General features: G+C 48.0%; 1 protein-coding gene across 3 annotated transcripts in view; it reads right to left on the reverse strand.

Moving 5' to 3' along the window:
• Nucleotides 1-18,499: 18,499 nt before the first annotated feature.
• LOC134535843 (transmembrane protein 117-like) overlaps nt 18,500-24,280 on the reverse strand; it is a 37,942-nt gene continuing 32,161 nt past the window's right edge. For 2 of the 3 annotated variants that reach the window (XM_063375170.1, XM_063375168.1), the window contains one exon: nt 20,751-20,884. In XM_063375170.1, coding sequence (XP_063231240.1) covers nt 20,836-20,884 — 49 coding nt within the window. In that variant the 3' untranslated portion in view covers nt 20,751-20,835. Of the gene's footprint in view, nt 18,798-20,750; nt 20,885-24,280 lie in introns of those variants that run through there. The other variant, XM_063375167.1, reaches the window with a different exon arrangement.

The raw sequence follows: 24,280 nt of genomic DNA on the forward strand, positions 1-24,280 counted from the left end.
CACCTGGACTCCAAGCTGCTATGGATGCACATCACTACAATGGTCGCCAAATAAAGCGCTGCGCTCCGGACCGTGCAACTGCTTATAGTTCCAGATTGTCCTCTGTCCAAGACGTCCATCTACAACTCTGGGAGATACTGTTCCTGCCGATCCTGTTTCATTGTGCTGTTGCTTGGGCTTATGTGCCCGCGTGCTGCTAGTGGCCTGCCTTTACTGGGTACAACCATGGCCTCCGCACCATTCTTGGCTAGCCTCTCCACACTGCTGTCTGCCTCCTCTAACGGCTGTGTAACATTTCAAGCCTGCAAGAATGGATCTTCCAGATCGCCCACGACTTATACCAGGAAACCCGCACACACACCAAATCCATCGTTGCTGGGATCGGGGACTATGACGTTGAGGTGATACATGTACAGTCGCCGCGACACTGAAGTTACACCGGGACACATCCTTGACATAGCTTTGCCTGCTTCATTCTCTTGTAGATCTCTCATACATTTTCTTGCTGACCCACACTATTTGTTCATCAGCATCAGTCTTCCACTTTGTCCTTCTTGATTTTAGTTTCGTTTATTGCTGAACCACCACACAATTCTACGGGCTGGGTTTTTAATTTTTTCCCAGTTTATTACAGTTATGTTATGTTCCTTCTTTGCTTTCTTTACCACTGTTCCACGAAGTATTGACGAAAGAGCTCAAACTCAGCTGGAGTGTTTGAAAAAAATGCTTATGGGATTATGCACAGCACAAGTACCGTATATACTCGTGTATAGCGCGCCCTTTTTTCCCCTCAAGTAAAGGAAAAAAATAAGGATGCGCGCTATACACGGAAAAAAAAATTTTATGGTGGGGGGGAGGCGGGGAGGAGTGGAAGTCGTTAACTGCCGGGTGACGGGTGACATTTCTGGCCAGCCCCCACACATACGCACAAGCAACAAGGCCTCTGTTTCACACACACACACACGCGCGCGCGCGCAAGCTCGCACATCATGGTCTCTTGTTTATTTTTAGACCTCCCCCCTTTTCAGATAGCCAGCTCAGAAGTAGTAAAAAGAGAGAGAGAGAGAAAGAGAGAATGTTGTCACCAGTTCCCTCCCCCCCCCCCCCCCGGCCAGCTTCTTCGCTTCCACCATTCCTCACCGGTGAGTCATCAAGTTCTCCGCGCCAGCTTAGCAACGTAGCGCGGCACGCCTCCCTCCCTTCCTTCCTTCCACGTACCAGTTGTGACGATATAGCGCTTCATTATCTTCCGTTTAGACAGCAGAGTTTATGTATTTTCCTGACGCATCACCACACATCAATTTAAATAATCAGGTACCACTAAATGTTAGTAAAATTTATTTATGGGGAAAAAAAAAATTTCAATTTTTTTTCTTTGGAATTAGTTGCAAAAATCGTGGTGCGCGCTATACACGAGGGCGCGCTATACACGAGTAAATACGGTATTCCCATTGGTGATACAAGGAGTATGAAAACTATTTCAAAAAACAGAAGGGACTATGGAAGACCACATAGGGGACAGCGGGTCAGGTATAGCGAGGCGAGTCATTGACTCCAACAGTCATTGACTCCAACAGTCATTGGCTCCAGCAGTCTTATGACTCCAAATTTCATTGGCTCAATCAGTATGTCGTGTCCTGCATTTGGCCTCGGCCCCCTTGTGCGAGTGCTACATGTTACTCCCTGAAACCAACATGGCCGCCTCCCAAAGAAAGCAGTATCCCCACGGGAGCTCGCTCTAGGATCCCTGCTTCCCCCCTCCATGGAACAGCCTTCGGGAGCTCACTCTAGGGCTCCAACTAACTCCACTTCCTCGCACTTTACCTGACCCCTCCTCCCCATGCCCAGCAAAAGGGCAGGCAAGTGCCAACATCCGAGAGTCAAGGAGCAGCTGCCAGCATACCAGTGGGCTCTCCACCCCACCTCAAGCCACTCCAGCACCGGACGCTGTTGCCGGGACACGTCAAGTAATTGTCTCCATCAGTCATTGGCTCCTACAGTCTTTTGACTCCAAAATTCATTGGCTCCAACAGTCAATGGCACCAAAAGTATTTAGCACCAAAAAGTGTTAGGCCTAGCTGTTATTTAGCTACTAGACTAGGAGGCTATGAAAGCACGAGACTACAAGACTACAAGGCTTCAACTAGCTACGAGGCTTCAAGAATATATTGCTACAAGTCTACGATTCTACAGGAATATATGGCTACAAATCTAAGAGGCTACATGGCTTTTAAATATCTTTGGATCAATTTTATTGGTGAGAGTTGATTTATCTCATTCAAAAGAACTTGTTTCAATTAGTACAGATTGTTGCCAACAGATGTCGTCACATACTGTGTTGAGGTAAAAAATATTTATTTATTTTATGTGATATGCTGTGACGCCGCCGTCAGTGCTCCCTCTGAGAGCACAGGCCGTTATGTGTCCTCAACACCTGATAAGTGCCGCACCCCGAACGTGCCCGCGCGCGCAACGTAGTGCAGTGCCCCGAACGGCGTGACATCAGTCACGGCCTCCTACGTGTGCAAAGCGCCCGGCCGGGTGTGGCACTGCGCAAGGGTATTGTTTCTCAGGCATTTTATAATATAAACAAAAACTAAGAAATCTAAACCATTCAATAATTAATGTTAATTAAATGATCATATGTTAAAAGGGTATAATTCACAAAACTGGCCGAAGTCACCTTCCCGCGCTCCGCAGTTTTCCCGCGGAATTTCCCCCCTCCCTGGCCCCGGCGGCCAGAAAGGTTAGTCAGTCGCCATCCAGCACTCGCTCGGGCCGGCAGCCCACGCACTGGGAGCCTTCAATTTTCGCGCCAACACCATATAACTGCAATAGGTAAATATAGTCCAAACGTTTTATATCAGCTCCCCGGTCGGCCCAAATCGGCCGTTAGCAACCACGCGCGGTCTTTTAATAATATGTGTATCCCATCAGGGATTTGTATAGTTTACGTAAGCAATTAGGTGACCTGTCGTGGCACCTGCGCCTCACGCTTTAACGTCCCACCACGGGACATAGTTCTTTGCCCACGCAGGGCGGCACTGCGCCGAACGCGACCAGAACTTTCGGACGAGTATTCACCTGGGACGTGCCACGGCCACGTGTGTGATATCGCTCCAGATTCCACCGTGTCCGTGCCCAGCTTAACGTGGCCCAGCCACCCCGCGGACTATCCGCGCATGCATATCCTCCTGTGCGGGACTAATCACAGTAATTCAGTGTAACGTGTTTTAATAAGTAAATATTCTCCTGTGCGGGACTAATCGCAGTAATTCAGTGTAACGTGTTTTAATAAGTAAATCATTCTCCTGTGCGGACTAACCACAGTAATCTAGTGTCATGTATTGCCTTAATTAATTTGCGGGACCGATCGTCCACATACGTCACGCCACGTCCGTGTACTCTCGCAGAGACCCTAGCAGGTTCAGGTGCGCGGAGCTTAGGTCGACGGTGAAGCGGCCAGTCACGTGAACGTGTGACCTGTAGAGTGTGCTACGTAATAAATCACCAAAAGAACTCGTGTGTTTCATTAGTAAGGCGTCCTGGGAGGCCATAACAGCCCGGGGGGTCCTTTGTCGCCGCATCCCTGCCTACTGCCACGAGGCCAGGAACCCCCCCTTGAGATTCAAAATTAACCTACCAGCTTAAATTTACGTAAATTCAGATTAGGCAACGGGGACGGCGTCAAAATGGCGCCCAACTAGTGTGGCTAGAACATCACCAAACTCTTGCGACAACCAAGCCAAGAAAACGAAACGGAGAATTTAGTGGACAAAGGGCTCGAGTAGGGACAGTGCAACAGCGCGCAGCGTGGCAACACCGCGCGACGGAGCGGCGCCGCGCCAGCCGGACAACCCCCGCCCCGCATTCCTGCCGCGCAAAACCCCTCCCCTCCTCCGCCCGAAACCACCCCTCAGCCCGCACGTCACTCCGCTCATCACCCCTCCCTTCCTCCGCCCGATACCACCCCTCAGCCCGCACATCGCTCCACTCACCACCCCTCCCCACCAAGCTCCACCTCCGACCAGCTGTGAGGGGTGACGTCACGCGGCCGCACCACCATGGAGTCGGGACAGCGACGTCACGACCCGCCGCCCGGGTCGTCCAGCCGCGGCGCGATACGGAACGACATCACGATTGACATGGGGGAGTGGTGGAACACGGACTTCTTGACGGGCGGGGCGGAAAGAACGACACGGGAAGGCGGCGCGCGGGAAGCGATGGCCCAGATCAAGAGGGAAGTCAGGGTCGCGTCGGCGCGACGCTGCCACGCCGTAGAGTGCCACGGCCAGCTCGAAGAAGTAGCATACTGCCACCAGTGCGGCACCACGAGGCACCGCACGTGCACGGAAGCTAGAGAATTCCTGAACTTTTGCGACGGCCTATTCATGTGCGCGGCGTGCAAGAACAAAGTCAACTCGCCCACACCCGTGACCATAGTAAGTGAAACCCGACGGGACAACATCCGGGTCAAGCTGCCCGAATTCTCCGGGCACCCCTATGAAGACCCGGAGAAATTCACACGGGCGTGCCAGGACCGCTTGGCCAGGTACGGTGTACCCAAAGAGGAGTGGACGGAACGCGTCACGGAACAGCTTAGGGGGCCAGCGACGGACTGGTGGTCCATGACGGGCGAATACGGCGTGGAGTGGGAGGACTTCGCGCCACGTCTGGAGGCCCGATTCAATGCCGCCCGCGCACGCGCCCAGTGCCAACGCGCCCTGTTCTGCGAACCGCAAAGGGCGGACGAGGACGTGTAAACCTTCATCCGGTCCAAGATGAAGCTACACCGACGTCTGGACGCCGGCGGACCAGTTAACGCGGCGCTTGATGTGACGGTAGAGCTGATGAAGAGGGAGCTACGCCCGCACCTGCGGGGGGCCGTGGACCGGGAGCTCGAGGACTTCGTCCAGCTGGCGAAGGAAATAGAGCGGGACCTACGCCTGTCGCCGCGCCCGCGAGACACAGCAGCTCGCCGCCGAGGGGCGTCCCCGCCACCCACGACGGCCCCGGAGGACGAGTGGGCGGTAGTACCGTACGTGAACCCCCCTCCCCCTTCCGGCACCACCCGTCGGGGGGGCGAGATGAGGGAGAGAGGGCCCTCGACGCAACCCGCCGCGCCCGCGGCCAACACCACCACGCCGCGGGCCGCGCGCGCTAACCCGCGGGCCGAGGGGCAGCGAAACCGGCCCCCACGATGCCGCTACTGCAGGGAGGAGGCCTACCACTGGCACGAGGTGTGCCCCACACGGGCCGCGCTATGGCAGGATCGCCGGCCCGGCGCAACGCAGTCGGGAAACGCCCGCTAGGGAACAGGATACCGGCGGGCTACTGTTCCTGGATCACGGCCAACGCACCAGCTACGAGGCCAGTCCGCATAACATCGCCGCCCGTCAGACCAGGCGGTGGTGTGCCCCAGCACCCGTCAACGTCCCGCCCCGGGTCGTCGGCGAGCGGCGCCGCGTCACTGGCGCCCCCGACGCACCCGACGCCACCTGCGGGACCTGACCAGGCACCATCGCCGCCCGTCAGACCAGGCGGTGGTGTGCCCCAGCACCCGTCAACGTCCCGCCCCGGGTCGTCGGCGAGCGGCGCCGTGTCACGGGCGCCCCCGACGCACCCGACGCCACCTGCGGGACCTGTCCAGGCACCATCGCCGCCCGTCAGACCAGGCGGTGGTGTGCCCCAGCACCCGTCAACGTCCCGCACCGGGCCGTCGGCGAGCGGCGCCGTGTCACGGGCGCCCCCGACGCACCCGACGCCACCTGCGGGACCTGACCAGGCACCATCGCCGCCCGTCAGACCAGGCGGTGGTGTGCCCCAGCACCCGTCAACGTCCCGCCCCGGGTCGTCGGCGAGCGGCGCCGTGTCCCTGGCGCCCCCGACGCACCCAGCGCCGCCTGCGGGACTTGACCGGGCACCATCGCCGCAGCTGGGGCGAGCGGGAAACAACACGGACAAACTGATGCGGGTGCCCGTCCTGCTGAATGGCCAGCCCGTCCACGCCCTGGTGGACACCGCGGCGAGCCACACCTACGTCGCAGCCCACCTGGTGCTCGAGGCGGACCTGGAGCAGCAGGAGGGAGGCGTCCAGCTGGCCACCTGGGGAGCTAGCGCGCTCACGACGGGGCGCGCCCAGGTAAGAATCGACATCAGGGACATGTGCAGTCGGACAACAGCCCTGGTGGTGCCGGAGCTGAGAGACGACCTGATCCTGGGACTACCGTGGCTCGTGCAGGAGGACGCCGCCATCGACGTAGGTGAGGGTAGGATTCATGTCGGACGTCGGGGAAGGAGGACGCTGTACAGTGTCAACCAGAGGGGGACAGCCCCGCCAGCCCCCGTCGTCACCCTAGCGGACCTGCAGAACGAGGTGCCCCCCGGAGTACAGGGACACGTTCAATGGGGTACTGGCACAACAAGCGCAGGTGTTCGCCGCTGCGGACATGCTGCGGCGGACCACGGTCACTCAACACGCCATCCCGACACGACCACACGAGCCCCGCTTTGTCAAGCCCTTCGGGTTCGGACCCAGGGAACGAGAGACGATCCAGACCCAGATATCGGAGATGTTGCGGGACGGGGTAATCGAACCGAGTGAGTCGCCGTACAATTGCTTGGTGGTAATGGCCAAGAAGAAGGACGGCTCACTCCGGTTCTGCGTAAACTTCAAGCCCATTAACGCAGTCACCATCCCCGCCCCTCCACCGATCATCAACATCACTGACGCACTAGCGGGACTGGGGGAGGCAGGCATATTTACCTCACTGGACCTCAAGTCAGGGTACTGGCAGGTACCCGTTCGCCCCGAGGACCGACCGAAGACCGCCTTTACCGCGCCCGACGGCCGCAGGTTCCAGTTCTGCGCCATGCCGTTCGGGCTGATGGACGCCCCCGCGACTTTTCAGACCATGATGGTGCGCGTCCTGGATGGGTTCGTGGGCAAGTTTGCCGCGGCCTACCTGGATGACGTCATCATCTGGTCGCGGACGTGGGAGGACCATGCGCACCACCTCGCCATGGTCCTCGAACGGCTGGCCCGCCACGGCCTGACCTGCGCGCCCCGCAAGTGCCATGTCGGCACGGTGGAGCTTGCCTACCTGGGGCACCTGGTGAGCGCAGACGGGTGCCGGCCTCTGCCAGCCCAGCTCGATCTGATCGAGTCCAAGCCTCCCCCACGTACCCGGAAGCAGTTGCAACAGCTGGTGGGGCTGCTCAACTGGCTCAGGAGCTTCATACCCGACTTTGCCATCGTCACCGCCCCCCTGACCGACCTTCTGTCACCCAAGTACCGGTTCCGGTGGACCCCGGAGGCCGACCACGCCCTGAACGCCGTCAAGCGTCTGTTCCGGGAATGTCACACCCTTGCTCGCCTACAACCCGCAGAGCACATCTACCTGCAGACCGACGCCAGCCAGGAAGGCATGGGCGCGGTCCTGTACCAGCTGGGTCCCGACGGGGAGCGGCGCATCGTGGAATACGCCAGTTCCAAATTTGGGCCGGCGGCGCGCCGCTACCACGTAAACGAGCAGGAGTGTCTGGCGGTCGTGTGGGCCGTGGGACGCTACCGGCACCACCTCGAGGGTCGACCCTTCACATTGCGGACCGACAGCCAGTGCCTAAAGTGGCTGGATTCGGTGCAGGGGCGGAAGTCCAAGTTCACCCGGTGGGCTCTTACCTTACAAACCTTTGACTTCCATGTAGAACACGTGCCGGGTCGGGAGAATCAACTGGCCGACGAGTTGTCCTGCCATCCCGACCCGTGCACGGAGTTCGATGACGAGGGGACGTGGGAGGAGTTGTTGCCGCCACCTGGAACTTCCCATGAACAGCCCGAGGGGGGGGAGACAGCCGCCCTGTACGCCACCCAAGACCCCGCTACACCGGAATTCCCCCAGCCCGACAACCTGGCCCGCCTCGTCCAGGTCGTGCGTCGCGCACAGCTGACGGACGCGACGGCACTCGCCGACGTGGCCGCGTGCGCGGCCGGGCACCGCTCCTTCCAGCGGTGTCTGGACGGCGAACTGCAGACACGCACCCTCGGTGACATGGAGAGCTGGCGCACATACGTGCCCGCCGCCGCCCGTCCGGCGGTATTGCACTTCTACCACGATCACGATCTGGCGGGGCATCCCGGGGCGGAACAGACCCAGGAGGCGCTGCGACACACTTTCCACTGGCCCAGGGTAGCGCGAGACGTCCGGGAGTACGTCCGGGGCTGTCAGCCGTGCCAACAACGCAAGGCCCGGAGGGCCGACGGGGTAGAACAACAACAGCCCCGCAGGCCCCAGGCACCCTTCCACACGCTGGCGTTGGACGTCATGGGCCCGTACCCGAGGACACCCAGGGGGAAGCGCTTCCTGGTGGTAGTCACCGACCTATTCACGCGATGGGTGGAGGCGTTTCCGGCGTCGAACGTCCGGGCGCGGACGATCACCAACCTGTTGGAGGGGAAGGTCTACTCCCGGTACGGCTTCCCGAAGTTCCTCCTGACGGACAACGGCAGCCAATTCATGGGCAAGCAATGGCGGGCGGACTGTCGCCGTTGGGGCATCACTCACCATACTACCCCCACGTACCATCCTCGCGCCAACCCTACGGAGAGGAGAAATCAGGACATCAAGGCCCAGCTCCGGCTACGCCTGGGGGATGACCACACTAAGTGGGACGTGCACTTGCCTAAAATCTTGTATTGCCTGAGGCGGCGCGTCAACGCCGTTACCGGCCACTCTCCCGCGGAGCTCGTACAGGGGCAAAACCTGGCACTCCCGGGAGAGTGCCGAGTAGCCAACACAGCCACCGAGGACTGGTGGGGAGAGGAGCTGCGGCCCCAGATCGAGGCCATGCGAGAGCAGGCGCGGGAGAGACAGGCCCAGTTCCTCGCCCGCAAGACACCCGCCACCACGCACGCCCCTGTCCCCCTCACACCCGGCCAGTGGGTATACGTTCGCCAACACCACCTTTCGGCGGGGGCAAAGAACTTCTGCGCCGGGCTGGCCCCGAAGTGGTCCCCGCCGCGGCAGGTGCTGTGGAAGACGGGGCCGTCCACCTACGCCGTGCGTACCCCGAGCGGACGTCCGGCCAAGGTACATCGGGACGATTTAAGGCTGGTAACCACCCTCCCCGACACACCGACCGACGGGACGAGGGGGCGTCACACGGGGGGCCCCGAGTCCACCCCACCCACGGACGTCAACATCCCGACGAGTCCAGTCGCCGCACCCACTGACGTCAACATCCTGACGAGTCCAGTCGCCGTACCAACTGACGTCAACATCCCGACGAGTCCAGTCGCCGTACCCACTGACGTCAACATCCCGACGAGTCCAGTCGCCGCACCCACTGACGTCAACATCCCGACGAGTCCAGTCGCCGTACCCACTGACGTCAACATCCCGACGAGTCCAGTCGCCGTACCCACTGACGTCAACACCCCGACGAGTCCAGGCGCCGTACCCACTGACGTCAACCTCCCGACGTGTCCTGACTCCCGTAACCACCCCACTACTGACCCCGCCGACATGGGCGAGACCGCACCCATCGTGAGTCACCCGGACGACGAGGCCTACGTACCGGAAGCGGACGAGGAGGATGAGCCGTGGTGGCCACTGGACCTAAACCTGAGCACGTCGACATTCCGTGTAGTGATTGAGGAGCCGGAGGCCGAGACGGGGGACCAGGAAGTAGTGGAGAGGAGGTATCCGCGCCGAAGGCGGCGTCTGGTGCGGCCCACGTGCTGTACAGGAGAGCCGTCGGCAGGGGGAGAAAGAGGCGGGACAGCTGGCCCGCAAGCTAGGGCAGACAGGGACACGAGGGACATAGGCGAACAGGCCGATACAGGGACGGCCCGGCCCCAGAGAGACCGACGGGCCCCTCCGCACCTAGGTGACTACGTCACCAGCGACCAGGTCAGCAGGGGGGCAAATCGCAACCGGGAGGCCGGGGCCCCCACTCGCACCCACCGGCCCGAGACTGGGCCCCCAGACCCCCGTGGCCGCCTAGGCCGCACTCGCCAGGCCCCTACACACCTCCGGGACTACTTCCTGGGGACCATGTCAGCACTCACCGGGGGCACACAGCCAGGGACACCCAACCTCCACCCGGGGGGGCACATATTCATCTGGAGGGACCACACCTTGCCCCAGTGCCATACTCATAGCTTAGCCAGACCCGTGTGCGAACCAGTGCAACGTCCGAGTGCTACGACCCACCGTGTGTAAGGTGTTGAGGCACATAGCGGCCTCGTCGAGGGGGGGGCATTTGACGCCGCCGTCAGTGCTCCCTCTGATAGCACAGGCCGTTATGTGTCCTCAACACCTGATAAGTGCCGCGCCCCGAACGTGCCCGCGCGCGCAACGTAGTGCAGTGCCCCGAACGGCGTGACATCAGTCACGGCCTCCTACGTGTGCAAAGCGCCCGGCCGGGTGTGGCACTGCGCAAGGGTATTGTTTCTCAGGCATTTTATAATATAAACAAAAACTAAGAAATCTAAACCATTCAATAATTAATGTTAATTAAATGATCATATGTTAAAAGGGTATAATTCACAAAACTGGCCGAAGTCACCTTCCCGCGCTCCGCAGTTTTCCCGCGGAATTTCCCCCCTCCCTGGCCACGGCGGCCAGGGAGGTTAGTCAGTCGCCATCCAGCACTCGCCCGGGCCGGCAGCCCACGCACTGGGAGCCTTCAATTTTCGCGCCAACACCATATAACTGCAATAGGTAAATATAGTCCAAATGTTTTATATCAGCTCCCCGGTCGGCCCAAATCGGCCGTTAGCAACCACGCGCGGTCTTTTAATAATATGTGTATCCCATCAGGGATTTGTATAGTTTACGTAAGCAATTAGGTGACCTGTCGTGGCACCTGCGCCTCACGCTTTAACGTCCCACCACGGGACATAGTTCTTTGCCCACGCAGGGCGGCACTGCGCCGAACGCGACCAGAACTTTCGGACGAGTATTCACCTGGGACGTGCCACGGCCACGTGTGTGATATCGCTCCAGATTCCACCGTGTCCGTGCCCAGCTTAACGTGGCCCAGCCACCCCGCGGACTATCCGCGCATGCATATCCTCCTGTGCGGGACTAATCGCAGTAATTCAGTGTAACGTGTTTTAATAAGTAAATATTCTCCTGTGCGGGACTAATCGCAGTAATTCAGTGTAACGTGTTTTAATAAGTAAATCATTCTCCTGTGCGGACTAACCACAGTAATCTAGTGTCATGTATTGCCTTAATTAATTTGCGGGACCGATCGTCCACATACGTCACGCCATGTCCGTGTACTCTCGCAGAGACCCTAGCAGGTTCAGGTGCGCGGAGCTTAGGTCGACGGTGAAGCGGCCAGTCACGTGAACGTGTGACCTGTAGAGTGTGCTACGTAATAAATCACCAAAAGAACTCGTGTGTTTCATTAGTAAGGCGTCCTGGGAGGCCATAACAGCCCGGGGGGTCCTTTGTCGCCGCATCCCTGCCTACTGCCACGAGGCCAGGAACCCCCCCTTGAGATTCAAAATTAACCTACCAGCTTAAATTTACGTAAATTCAGATTAGGCAACGGGGACGGCGTCAGCTGGATGCTTAACGATCGCAAGAGAAGGAAGGCTTCGTTAGACACCAATGAGAAGTAAGTTTGTCCTTCATGATAGTGCTGCTTCTGAGCTGTTTCAAAGCATATTATTTGGCTGAGTAATGATTGTATTTAGTTTGAATTCCACCTGAAAAAAAAAATATTTTTAGTTATAATTTGGTAGCAGAAATTCACTTTTTAAATGTAACACAAAATAAAATTTCGTGACTCATTATGCCAAAAAAAATCGCGCAGAGATCTGTTTCTCAGAAATAACCAGAAGCGCTCGCAGAATACCATCAAAATATTGACGGGATTAATCAGGAGCACACGGAGAAAACTAACACGTTTTTTCCTTAATATAAGAAAATCATAGAAAAAATAAAAATGAGAATAATAAAAAATCAATAAAAAATTACATAAACATCTTCTGTCAGCTTGATAGAGTTCTAGTACAAGCCAGAATTTTTTTTAATTTTTTTATTCACATGCTTCTGGTTCGATCCAAAAATGCAAATGAAATCAGTTGGAGTCAAAAGTAGATGGAGCAGCTGGAGCACTTAGAGCGATTGGAGCACTTGGGCCAGTCGGATCAGTTGGAGCGATTGGAGCATTTGGAGCTGATGGAGCAATTGGAGCATTGGAGCAAATGGTGCTTAGGAGCACTTGGAGCAATTGAAGCATTGGAGCACTTGGAGCTTTGGATCATATGGAGCAGTTGGAGCTTAAAGAGCAACTGTATCACTTCGAGCTGTTGGAGCAATTAGAGATTTGGAGGTCTTGGAGCATTGGTGCAGTTGGTGCTTAACATGTATTGGCGAGATCGTAATCCTGTGACGAGATCGTATCATGCCACATCAAATTTTCGCCCAATCGTTCCTTTTTTAATGTACTTAATTTTTTTACTAATGTGCTTTCTTTTTAGAAACTGCTTTCTTTTTGTCAATGAATGAGCATAGATAAGTCTGTACTCAGGACATGATTGGCCTCTTGGTTCGGAGACAACTGGTATATTGTCGTGACATTTAACATGACGTTTAAAATGATGGTCGCATATCAGTGAATGAAACCTCTTGGTTTGGAGAAGCTTGACCTATGCGTATGATTTTGTACATGAACTGTTTTATAATTTTCGTTGCGTATCGACAAAAAAATACCTCTTGACTACTGATTGGATGTGTTTGACCACCTACTGGATGCGCCTGGCTATCAACGAGATATGACACATCTAATGGTCGTACGTTCCTGAACGCTGAATAGACATTCCTGGCTACTGACTGGGCGCATATTGCCACCTACTGAACGTGCCTGAGCGCCGAATAAATGCCTGGTCGTGCTTTGTTACTTACTGGACATGTCTAGCTGGTAACTGGACATGTTGGCCACAAACTGAATGCACCTGGACGCCGATTACATGCCTGGCTACTGAATAGAAAGGCTTAACTACCAAATGGATACATCTTGTCACCTACTGGATGTGCTTTTCTGGCCACTGAATAGACGTGCCTAGCCACAGACTTGAGGTGTCTAGTGAACTACTGGGTGTGCCAGGGCCACCGACTGGATGTGCCTGACTACTAACAGATCGTTTTAGCCTAACCTCAATCTTGAAGTGCCTAACCACCAACTGGACGTGTCTAGCCAACAATCCGAATATGGCTGTATGCTAAATACATGCCTGGCCACCGACTGGACGCGCCTTTTACCACCTACTGGACATACCTGACCGTCGAATATGTGCCTGGACACGGACTGGATATGCCTGGCTGCCTATTATGTGCCTGGCTACTGAATTAACATGCCTGGTTAATGAACTGTTATGTATAGGTAACTGACTCGAAAACACATGTCAAGGCATACAAAGGACTAGCTTCGCCTTCTAAGGAGACTGCAGAAATCGAGAATGCTAGAAATTTACTTGTTTGTATTTGTATAATTTATGCAATAATTTTATATTTGAATTTGTGTTGCTTTATTTCTCGAACCTGTAACTTTTATTATAATTTTAATGAAATTAGTACGGTTTTACCGGAACTTATTGTTGTGTCCTATATTTGTACTCGGCCTCTCTCTGCAACCAACAGGGCCGCTTCGCCAAGAAAGCCGTATCCCAACAGGCTTCTCTACACCAGCCGTGGGATATAGGCTACGAGTGGTGCCGCAAACATATCATAGATAGCAGCACGCATCTTTTGAATGGTTATAGCAGTGCATATGGATTTATTAATGACTGTATAATATAAAATGTGTGTCAGTGCTATATATGTTATAAGTAAATAATATCCTAGTGTGTGAATTACTGGGGAGGGCACAGGATGGCCTGTTTTTCTGTATTGGGGAAAGATTGTCGCTTTGTCAGTGACCAATGTCTGAAGGAGCTGTATTTAAGCTAGGTCGAAATGTGCTATGCCAGAGATCCTTACTCCAAAGAAATCCGGGATATTACAATCCTCTCCTCTCCCTCTCCTCTCCCTCTCCTCTCCCTCTCCCTCAGTCAAGCAGCAGCTGCCAGTCTATCAGTGGGCCTGTCGCCCCACCTCATGCCACTTCATCACCCAATGCTGTTGCCGGGACACATCATTATATTTTTTGCACTGACTAAGAATTTATCCAAGGACTGGAATCGATCGATTCAATCTTTATATTGACGAGGGATTTTTTTTTAATGATTTTTGAAATTTATCCTGAATTTCTAGCTACATAATTACGATTTCCAAGATGGCAGGTACCCCAGTAATAATAAATGATAACTGCATTCTAGCAGGTAAAAATTAAACTAACTTGGCGGTAGCACACTCTCGCAAACGAAAACAAGATGGTGGCCTCCAGCAGACGAAATCACTATGGCGTACAATACATCATACTAGCTGGCACACAATTGAAAAAATAACAGTAACAGTAGGTCGTGTGCATAGGATATGAACGCCATGTTTCCTAACCTAACGATTCACAATAGCAGAAAGTTGGTCGTGTGCATGGGAGCGAGGTCGTGCGCATAGGAGTGAAATGAATATATTTTATTTCATTCGCGTACGCATGGCACAACAGCCAATGAGAGAAGAGCAGGGTGCTTTTTTGGCGGGACTAGAAATATGTATATATTTATTAACCATGTTGTGGTAAGAAAATGTCGAGATAATAATAGTATTATCGTTATTTTGAAAGTTAATATGTTTATTTACTAACACTGCTAACAGATGTCGCATAGTTCGCGAAATTTCATTGGCTAAAATTAACAGTAAGAATTCAATTGTGAACCGATTTCGCAGTTCGCACAGGTCGTGTGGACAGGTCGTGTGCATGGCTTGCTATGCACTCGCTTAATTTTTTTAATTGTGAACCCAGCATAAGTAAAGGTAAAGGTTCAGTGGAGGAAGGATCTGACGTCATTTTTTTTTTTTTTACCTCGTCGGGTTCGAATTGAGGACATAAGTGCATGTTTCATTAAAATTACACAACATTTTCTGATAGTAATTACTGATTTTTAATATGGCAGCCATGACATAATCAAAGATGGCGGAGTGTTTTATATAAAGTTTTGCATGCAGATAATTGCAGCAGTTAGGTCAAAATTGAAGATGGCGGGTGTGATGTAAAAATTCGTCATTTTTTTTTTTTAAATTTTTGGTTAGAATGTTTAATATATTAATTATTTTTTTTTTACTGCTGCTGGAAATCGAACCAAGGAGCGAAATCTATTAGTAACTAAACATTTGAAGTAGGCAATTTTTTTTGGGGAGGGGGGGATTTTTTGGTTCAAAATTAAAGAATTTTAATTTTAAGGTCAAGGTCAAGCTCCTGATAATAGCAGCTTATGACGGCTTGCTTTTAGGAGTCTTACGCCATTTTTAGAAATTTGAGTTCTTTCTAAGGCAAAATTCTTTTGATGTATTTCGAATTCCTAGATTTTGTATTTTAGAGGAATAAAACTGTAAATTTTTTAGAAACTTTGAGTCATTTTTAGTCCAAGATGGCCACCATGATGTCACAATCAGAGACGTCGGTCGGCACCTCCGGCACCAAGCCTTGAAGCCTGGGCTTGGACATACTATTGTACACTAGTTCATAATAATAAATGAATACTGCACTCTAGAGGATGAAAATTAATCTAACATGGTGGCAGTACACTCTAGCAGACGAAAATATGGCGAAAATGACATAATAATAGCTGGATATATATACACATACACACACATACACACACCTTGGCAATAGTGGTGGGGGATCAGTCTGCCAGTGGTATCCGTGGAGGAAGGATCGGTATTTTTTTATTTTTGCCCTCACTGGGTTCGAACCAAAGACTCCGAGCTTTAAGATGTATGTTTTTTAATTAATAATTTATTAAAATTTAATTAATTTTTTTTATAAATTTTAAATTTTCCCAATAATATCTGACAATAATTACGGATTTTTAAGATGCTGGACATAATGAAAATTGCAATATTTTATAAATAATATTTTATTAATTAATATTTTTAAATTTTTTAAAATATTTCCAGAATTTATAGCATACAAATTATGGATTTTCAACATGGCGGCCGTAACGAAAATTGCAACAATAGGGAGTGGAGCATTCGATTCCAAGATGGTGGAAAGTTCTATAAATCAAAATGGCAGATTCAAGTTGGCCGTCGGTGTCAAGGTCAAAGGTTAAGGTCGATGTCATGCAAGATGGCCGCCGTGATGTCAGAGGTCGGTCGGCGCCACCTTTGAATATATATATATATATATATATATATATATATATATATATATATATATATATATTCAAAGGCACCACGCACCACAGCCTGCAGTCTTGCACAGGAAATACTTTCCTGTTCTACTGGCGTAATTTAGACTCGCTGTACGAGTACAGAGGAACTAAGCATCTAGTACTGGCGGAAGTAGAGGTTAGACTGCGACAGCGAGGTCCCGGCAGGCTGAGATGGCATACAACCGATTACGACTTTGTTTATGGTTGCGTGAATACATACCTGATGAGACCTTTCCCTCAACAGAAGAGAAACTACCTCGAGTATATTACGAGTTGAAATTACGGTTAGTTGGTAACATTGGCGTAGCCAGGATTTTTGTATGGGGGGTGTTTAGAAGCATGCGCCCCCCCCCCCCCCCCCCCCGTTTTAAAGCGGGGGCCCGGGGGTCCTCCCCCGGGAAAAATTGGATTTTAAGGTGTAAAATAGTGCTATTTTAGCAGTTTTCGGTACTTAAATTTAAATATTGTAATGGTAAAAATGTTATTAATTTTAATATGAAATTTGTTTAAGTGATTAATAAGAAATTAATTAAAGATTTGGTGCTAAGGGGGGGGGGGGGAGTGTGTTGAACCCCTAACCCTCCCCCCCCCCCCAGGCTACGCCCCTGGTTGGTAAACCGCGTTAAGGTACAGGCAGCAGCAGTCTTGTAAATAGACGGTAGACTCATGTTTAGACTAGAACAGGAATGACTAGTAGGAGGTAACTTGTGTTTATGTGTGAATTAATCGGACATTGCCAACGAGTTGCAGTAGACTCGTGCGGACCATGAAGTGGCGAACCTGGAGGCAACACGACAGGGAAGAACGTGGGCAACTCGCTCCAAATCCCTGGGAAGCGACACGCCAAGATCAGTTCGACTACTTGATAGCCACGACAGTTAACAGGAACAGGGAGTCGGACGCCTCAACTAGATGAGCCACGTTGTTCGAGGCGAGTGTCGATTTCATTGGAGACTGCACATGCAGGCAGTGGCAAAAAAATTACAGACTTTAAAAATTAAATTTCTTACCTAATCACTATGGCGATGGCTTTAATTATCACGGCTTTTGTAAATAATTGTAATATTTTCTTGTAGACATTAAACTCACATACTCTTTGTTATATTTATTAAGCTAGATTGTAACGTATAAGTAGTAGAAGTTTGGTCAATAGTAAATTTTGCCTTGTAAAAAGAAAGCCAATATTTCGATATTTATTTATCAAGAGTACATTTTTTTAGAGTTGATATTGTAGCACTTTATTAATTTTGGCTTTGTTTGTGGTAAGTCCCACACGCCGAACTATTGCTGAAAGACAGAAATATTAACAAGTGCTGTGCCTGCAGTTTTCAGGAAGCTATTTAATGTTCAATTTGAAAATTTTTATCAAGGGCCTAAGTTTGCTACATGATTTTTGACAGTGTCGGCACTCAGGATAATAGTAATGTCCAGTGTTTTTAGTTTTCGCCAAGTGCTATGTGTCGCCTGTGCCCCTTGCCGTTAGTCTCCTGTATTAAAAGTGGTTTAAGGCCCGCGTTGTTTAGGTTTTGGCTGACATTGGATTTGTCTTGTGTTTTTTTTTAAATATACTGGCAAGGGCAGTATCTTTGTGATGAAGACAGCCATTGGGAAGAAAATAATGATTATTGTAATCGTTAACTGCCCACAGTTTATTTGACAACATGAATAAAAAATGTACTCTCAAACACTGATGCATTCCACCCTTACTACAAAGTTGACACCTTGTTTTCCTTTCGATATACAGAGAAGTGTTACACACGGGCATTCGTTTTTCATTCCATTTTCCCTACGCGGAAGTGATCTTCGGGATTCGCTCCTGTCTCTTCCCTCTCTCTGGCAACGCCCATTGGTTTTGGGGGTCACTCCTTCCCTCTCAAGCTCTCCAGCCCTCACTTCCTGGAAGCGAACTTCAGGGCTACCCCTTCCATCTCAGACCCATCATAGGTCACTTCAAGGTCATTAAAGCTTAATCAAGGTGTGATATTGGTAGGAGTGAAAGTGGTTTACCCAAGGACTAAGGTAACTATAACACTCTGTATAGCCCAAGGTATTAAACCCCCTTCATCATTTTCAATATAGTTTACTGTATTGGTAATGCACCTTAAAGTTTTAAATTAAATGTTATAAGTTTTAGATAATTCTCTAAAAACATTAAAACAAACACAATAGTCCAATAAAATGGTATTTTTTTTTGGTTTTTTACATTATTTTCCCGTAACTATATATACATATTTTTAAATTTCACATGTGAAACAAATGCTAACTTTAAAGATTATATTTTTCATTTATAAATGTTAGTTATTCATTTATGCAAAGAGTCATTTTGTGGAGTGACTAATACGAGTACACGTTAGTTTTGTGGTCCCATATTGCACTAGTAAGCAAATAAATCATTTTACAGAGTATCTTCTGCTTCTGCTTTCTGGCTGTGTATGCACTGCCTGTCTACATTCTTCAAATTGTAAGCCTGAAACCAGAAAACAAAAGAGTCTTAAACAATACAAGATTGTAGAAACATATCAGTGTTAACCACACCACTGCTGTAATTAATGTCTTAGCAATTGGGAGTGTTAGGAGTGTTATGCGCCTTGGGGATGCCAGATTGTTACATATATGCAGTAGTATGTCCATAAAATACGGTATCAGTATCAATGTTACATTATAAAAGTTTAAATTATACTATTTACAACTAATTATATATCAAACTAACATGGTTTCTCTTTCAAATGTTACAAATGTTCTATATGTGCACCTTTAGTTAAATGGCACATCTAAATTCATATTCTTCCCACATTTTTGTTAAAAAGTCCGGAGTAATGGAAGCGATAGCCTCTTCAATTCTGTCTCAACTCGGGCAAATCATTAGGTAGCGGCGGATCTTAGACATGATCTTTTATAAAGCCCCAAAAGTAAAATCTAAAACGCATGGCGTTATGTCAGGTGAACATGGAGGCCAGCGAAAAAGAGCTCTGTCGTCTCTACCATTACGACCAATCCAACAGTCATCTGGCTTTAAAGCATGTAGCAACTGTAACTGGTATGGACTATAAACGAAACGCACATTGAACTGAAATTACCGATTCACTCTTAGCAAATTGGAGAATACAAAACGCTTTACGCTCAGGATTTGCCATTTTGCGTAGGTGGCACTGCAAGCGAGAAAACAACAAAGCAATACTCGCGCATGCGCTTTATCTAAAACTACTTGGAGTTACTCTTTAATTGTGACTCTAAACCAACACACTACAATGCTTGCAGTTGATACTATTGTTACGAACGCAGAGAGGACCGCGACACGCACCAGGTACGGAGCTGGCTGGCGGTCCCGCACAGCCCCTGACGTTATGCGCTGCCCATTGACGTAAGACATACCAGTCGTGCCTGGCTGGATTACAAGGGTCATCGCTACCCTCTCCCCCCTCCGCTCCTCGTGCATCGTCCTGCCTCGGCGCCGTTATTTATCGCTGAGCGACCTTGGGAATTCCGCGGGCCGTCGCATGAAGTTGCGTGCGCGAACGACGCTATTCTCGACGCTTCGGGCTTCGGGTCGGCCCGGGATGACGCGACCATCTTCTGGGGTGTAGACCAAACTACAGGTTGCTAGTGCGTATAGTGCGTATGGCTGACTCTAAACCTGCTTCTCGTTATCAAGCCGTGCGTTTGGACGTCGACGCAACGAGATGGCGCATCCTCTCAGCCAGTCTGGTGGGGTCCTGATGCGCGGGAAATTCAAATTTGCGCACTTTTTTTTCCGTGCCTGTAACTCTGCAGTGTTGCGTTTCCGGACATATGGTCCTTAACAAATATTGCTTGTTTGGTCATTTGTTGCAACCCATTGAATGTACAGAATGACCAGAAATTCCCAAATATTCTGTACCTACACCATGCTTTCAAATAATAAATTTCGAAAATTATACGATATAACTGTTGAAACTATTATGAAGTATTTCGGTTCCTATTTCCCCCTTCTTTTAAAATGTTCTGCTGTAATTTAGACAGCTAAATTACTATATAAAAAGTATTATTCATGCTTTCTGAAATCAACAATTTGTAACATTAGTTTAAGATGTAGGCCTATGCCAAAATTTTAGCTAGTCAACCAAAAATTAATTTCAACCTTTTAGTAAACAATACAAATTATCAGACTATTCTTCTTCAGCATCATTCTGCCCACACTTGTTTTCTATCTTCACCCACCCAGTAAGGCAGTAGACCTAAGAGAATAATAGTTTTTTTTATAGGTGCATTAAGATAGAGAGCGCATATAATGAGTGTACAATATCAAAAAACATACTTTACTAAATTTGATTCAAAACACACTTCCATCAAAAAATGTAGGAATATGCATAATTGTTGCAATGTTGTCACAAACATAAAAAAAATGTTCAAAGGAGCAACTAAGAATAGTTTTTTTCCTCACCTGTATAAGAGGGAACCTTCCATAAAGTGTGACCAGCAGAATGAACAACAGAAGAATGATGCCAGACGGGATGAAAGCAGCCCACTTAGCAGACAGTGGGTAGCCCATGTAGCGTGAGTTCATCTCCATGTCCTCTGCAACAGGAAACCCATGACTTAATTTATGCTATGTCAGGGAAAATCTTTGGCAATGGGATTTTTTTTTATGAAAACTAAACTTTTCATTTTTAATGACAGGAGACAGGATCAGGGTATTTTTGAAACATCACAGTTACACTAAGCATCTCAAAAACCATGTTTACCTTAACCAGAGAATTTGGCTTTGATGTACGACTTTTTACTGTAAACCAGTAACCATTCAAAATAATCCGCTGACACCCCTAAGAGATAGCATCCTTATTTCTACTGATACATCCAGAAATGTCAATATAGTTTTAAGTTTCTCCAGTACTGCATGTATATCAATGCTTATTTACATAAATGACCATCTGACACGCTCTTTAAAGATATTCCCGGGCAAACCACCCCTTCCATGTTGTGCCAGTGTCGAACTACAAAACTTGTGTGTCATATATATATAACCTCAATAACTTCTCAAATTGAAAGCCTAAAGGAAGACGACGACGAAGACCACACTAATACTAACAACTTAAAACAATTTAACCCTTACATCGTGCCATCGCAAGGAAATTTAATTCAATATTTTTGTTATCTTTGGTAAGTAAATATGCTTGATAGTTGAGAACTGTCAATTTATACATTTAAGGCCCTGTCACACTGTCAAATATATTGTATCCAATAAATTGGACAACAAAATTTGAAGGGTGATTTTGGATGAAATACGTCTTCAAATATATTGTATTCAATATTATTTGACGAGCAATGTAAAATATATTTGAAGTCATTTCACACTATCAATTTTCTTTGAGTGAGCTCGTTTTACCAAACATTCTGTAGAGAACTGTAAATGACAGTATTTAGAATCAAAAACAAATTTTGGGTCAAGGAACGCGGGCTTTTTTAAGTAGGTTATATTCCAATTTAGGTATATTGTGATCATACACAGTTTAAAATTTACGTTTTCCAGGTGTTTGCAATGCCTGCATTAAGAGCATCAAAGTGTTTCAAAAGCTGTAGCTGTAATTGCAATTGTAGCAAGTCTCAGTAAACTAGAAGATAAATCTAAGAAAAGGAAACGCAGATGGTGGACGAGACAGTGGATACTTTCCCGGCAAACAAATGGTGTTTTACCCCTTTTTGTCATGAACTTCGATACGAAGATGCCGATTCATTTCCGAACTATGTAATAATGGATTCTGAAAGTTTTGATCTTCTTCTTTCAATTGTGGAGTCTCGCATTGCAAAGAAGAATATTCATTTGTGCCAGTCTATACCAGCAAAGCAGAGGCTGGCAGTTACATTAAGATTTTTGGCGACAGGGGAATCATTTAAGTCCCTTTTTCTCTACAAGTATTCCACACAACACCATCTCAAAATTTTTACCTGAAATTTGTAGTGCAATTTATAGTGCTCTTCAAAAACAATATTTAAAGGTATGTTTAGTAAGAATAAAACATATAATTAAATGTAAATCTGCAAGTAGGCATATCCCTTCTCATTCCCGCTTATTTTCTCACCCAACTAGCTGCTGTTGTATGGACACTTTCACTTGTATTTCATCAAAATTGTTCCTATACTTTAAAGTGAATGTGTTAATTTTTGCTGTGTTTAGAAATTGGCAATTTTGTTTTATTTTGAATTAAATGTATTTACTGTTACAAACCTCAACCTGAGCCTTTAAGCTAACTTCACCTCAGTCACATTATCTGTTTAAAATTATTTTTTAACGAGATATTAGACCAGGTATGCTTGTTTCGTACAGCCTGGGAAGTATAGGCTTACTGACAAGGATCTGCTACACAAATATTTACATTCACGAAAAATAGTATTACTTTCAAAACTTAAATAATAATAATTGAACACGTAGGCAGAATTTTAATATTTCTAGGCCTTTCTTGCAAATCACCAGAGTTACTTGCTTTCTCAGAGATGCTGCTTTAACATAAGTCAGTACCATCTATTGTCAGGAAATTATGAGTCTATATTCCAGAAAATTCCAGACAATACTTATAGAGTAGCAGCTATTGTGAAATAAGGAGAACAATGACTTATAAGAAAGATTGATTGGGTAAGCCAAAATAATTTTAGTTACATTAAGTCTCTGAATTGAAATATTTTAAAATTTATTTTAGGTGTTATTAATTTGGATTTGTAGGTAAAAGTTCCGAAATGCATATCCTAGTTTTGATACCTCATTCCTGATGGCACATTTTGTACGCAATGCTTGCTGTTTTAATTTAGTGTATCAACAATACCTGAACATAAGCAAAACTGGTATAGCAATCAAATAATGATCGTAAGTTGAATAGAAGATGTTTTCTGGTTTAAGGACCATAATATTCCAAAACTACAGTAACTTCTTTTAGTCAAATATATTAACCTGCACTTCCGTACATACAGATTCAATTGGAGGAAAATATACAATAACAATTACATATTCCAGCAGGAAATAAAATTGTATTAATTCAATTACTGCATTTATTTCCCATTTGCCATTGCTGATATTTAAACTATTACACTTCGGAAACGGAAACAAAAGCGGCTGCTTTATTTTAGATAACTCTGATTGGCTGATCCCATCCAACATCCAACATATTTTAGAACCAGTCCTATACGTAAAATATTTGAAGGAAACTCTAGACATTCAATCTCTCAAATAAACATGGCTGCGATAGTGACGTTTAACGTGACGTCACAACCCTCAAAGATATTGGATCCAACATATTGGAAGGTGTTGGAAGCTAAAATTTGACAGTGTGACAGGGCCTTTACGAGTCAGAAGGTGACATATCTTTGCATTTTGTAGTTTTGTGGCAAGTCTGCTTTGCGTTAGCCATGAAAAATAAAAATAAAAAATAAAAAACAGTTATTTTAATAGCTGTTCCAGTTTTGAGCAAGCTTATTAGTAAAATGAGTAAAATATGGAAAATAAAGTGTCCGTTACCAAAAATACTTATAGAATCTGGCCATATAATTATCAAAATCAAAAAATTTAAACAATAACGTTTGAATTTGTTTGCAAACAAAATTCAGCTCATATATTTTATTACATTTAAAGTTGTATTATATTTAAATTCACTTTATTTAAATGTAATAGTCATGAAAATATCAAAAAACTTACTGCACTGAATTCAGATGTACGAAGTGCTGTTTTTTTTATATTAAAAAAAATAAGTGCCACCTCTGACATGATAAATTTTAATGGTTCTATAGGCAAATAAGACATTTAAATTTTGGCACCATAAATGTTTGACTGCGCAACTTGTGCACGCGATCTACAAATCTCATTATCGGTACACACAATTATCAAGCCCCTGATGGGTGGGTTTCCTCCTGGAGAGTGTCATTAAAAGTCCTGGGGTACAACCCCCGTGGGGTCAACCTAGTTGATGACTGGGAAACTAACACTTC

The sequence above is a fragment of the Bacillus rossius genome, chromosome 10 (assembly GCF_032445375.1).
Source record: "Bacillus rossius redtenbacheri isolate Brsri chromosome 10, Brsri_v3, whole genome shotgun sequence".
In the NCBI taxonomy this organism is placed as follows: Eukaryota; Metazoa; Arthropoda; class Insecta; order Phasmatodea; family Bacillidae; genus Bacillus; species Bacillus rossius.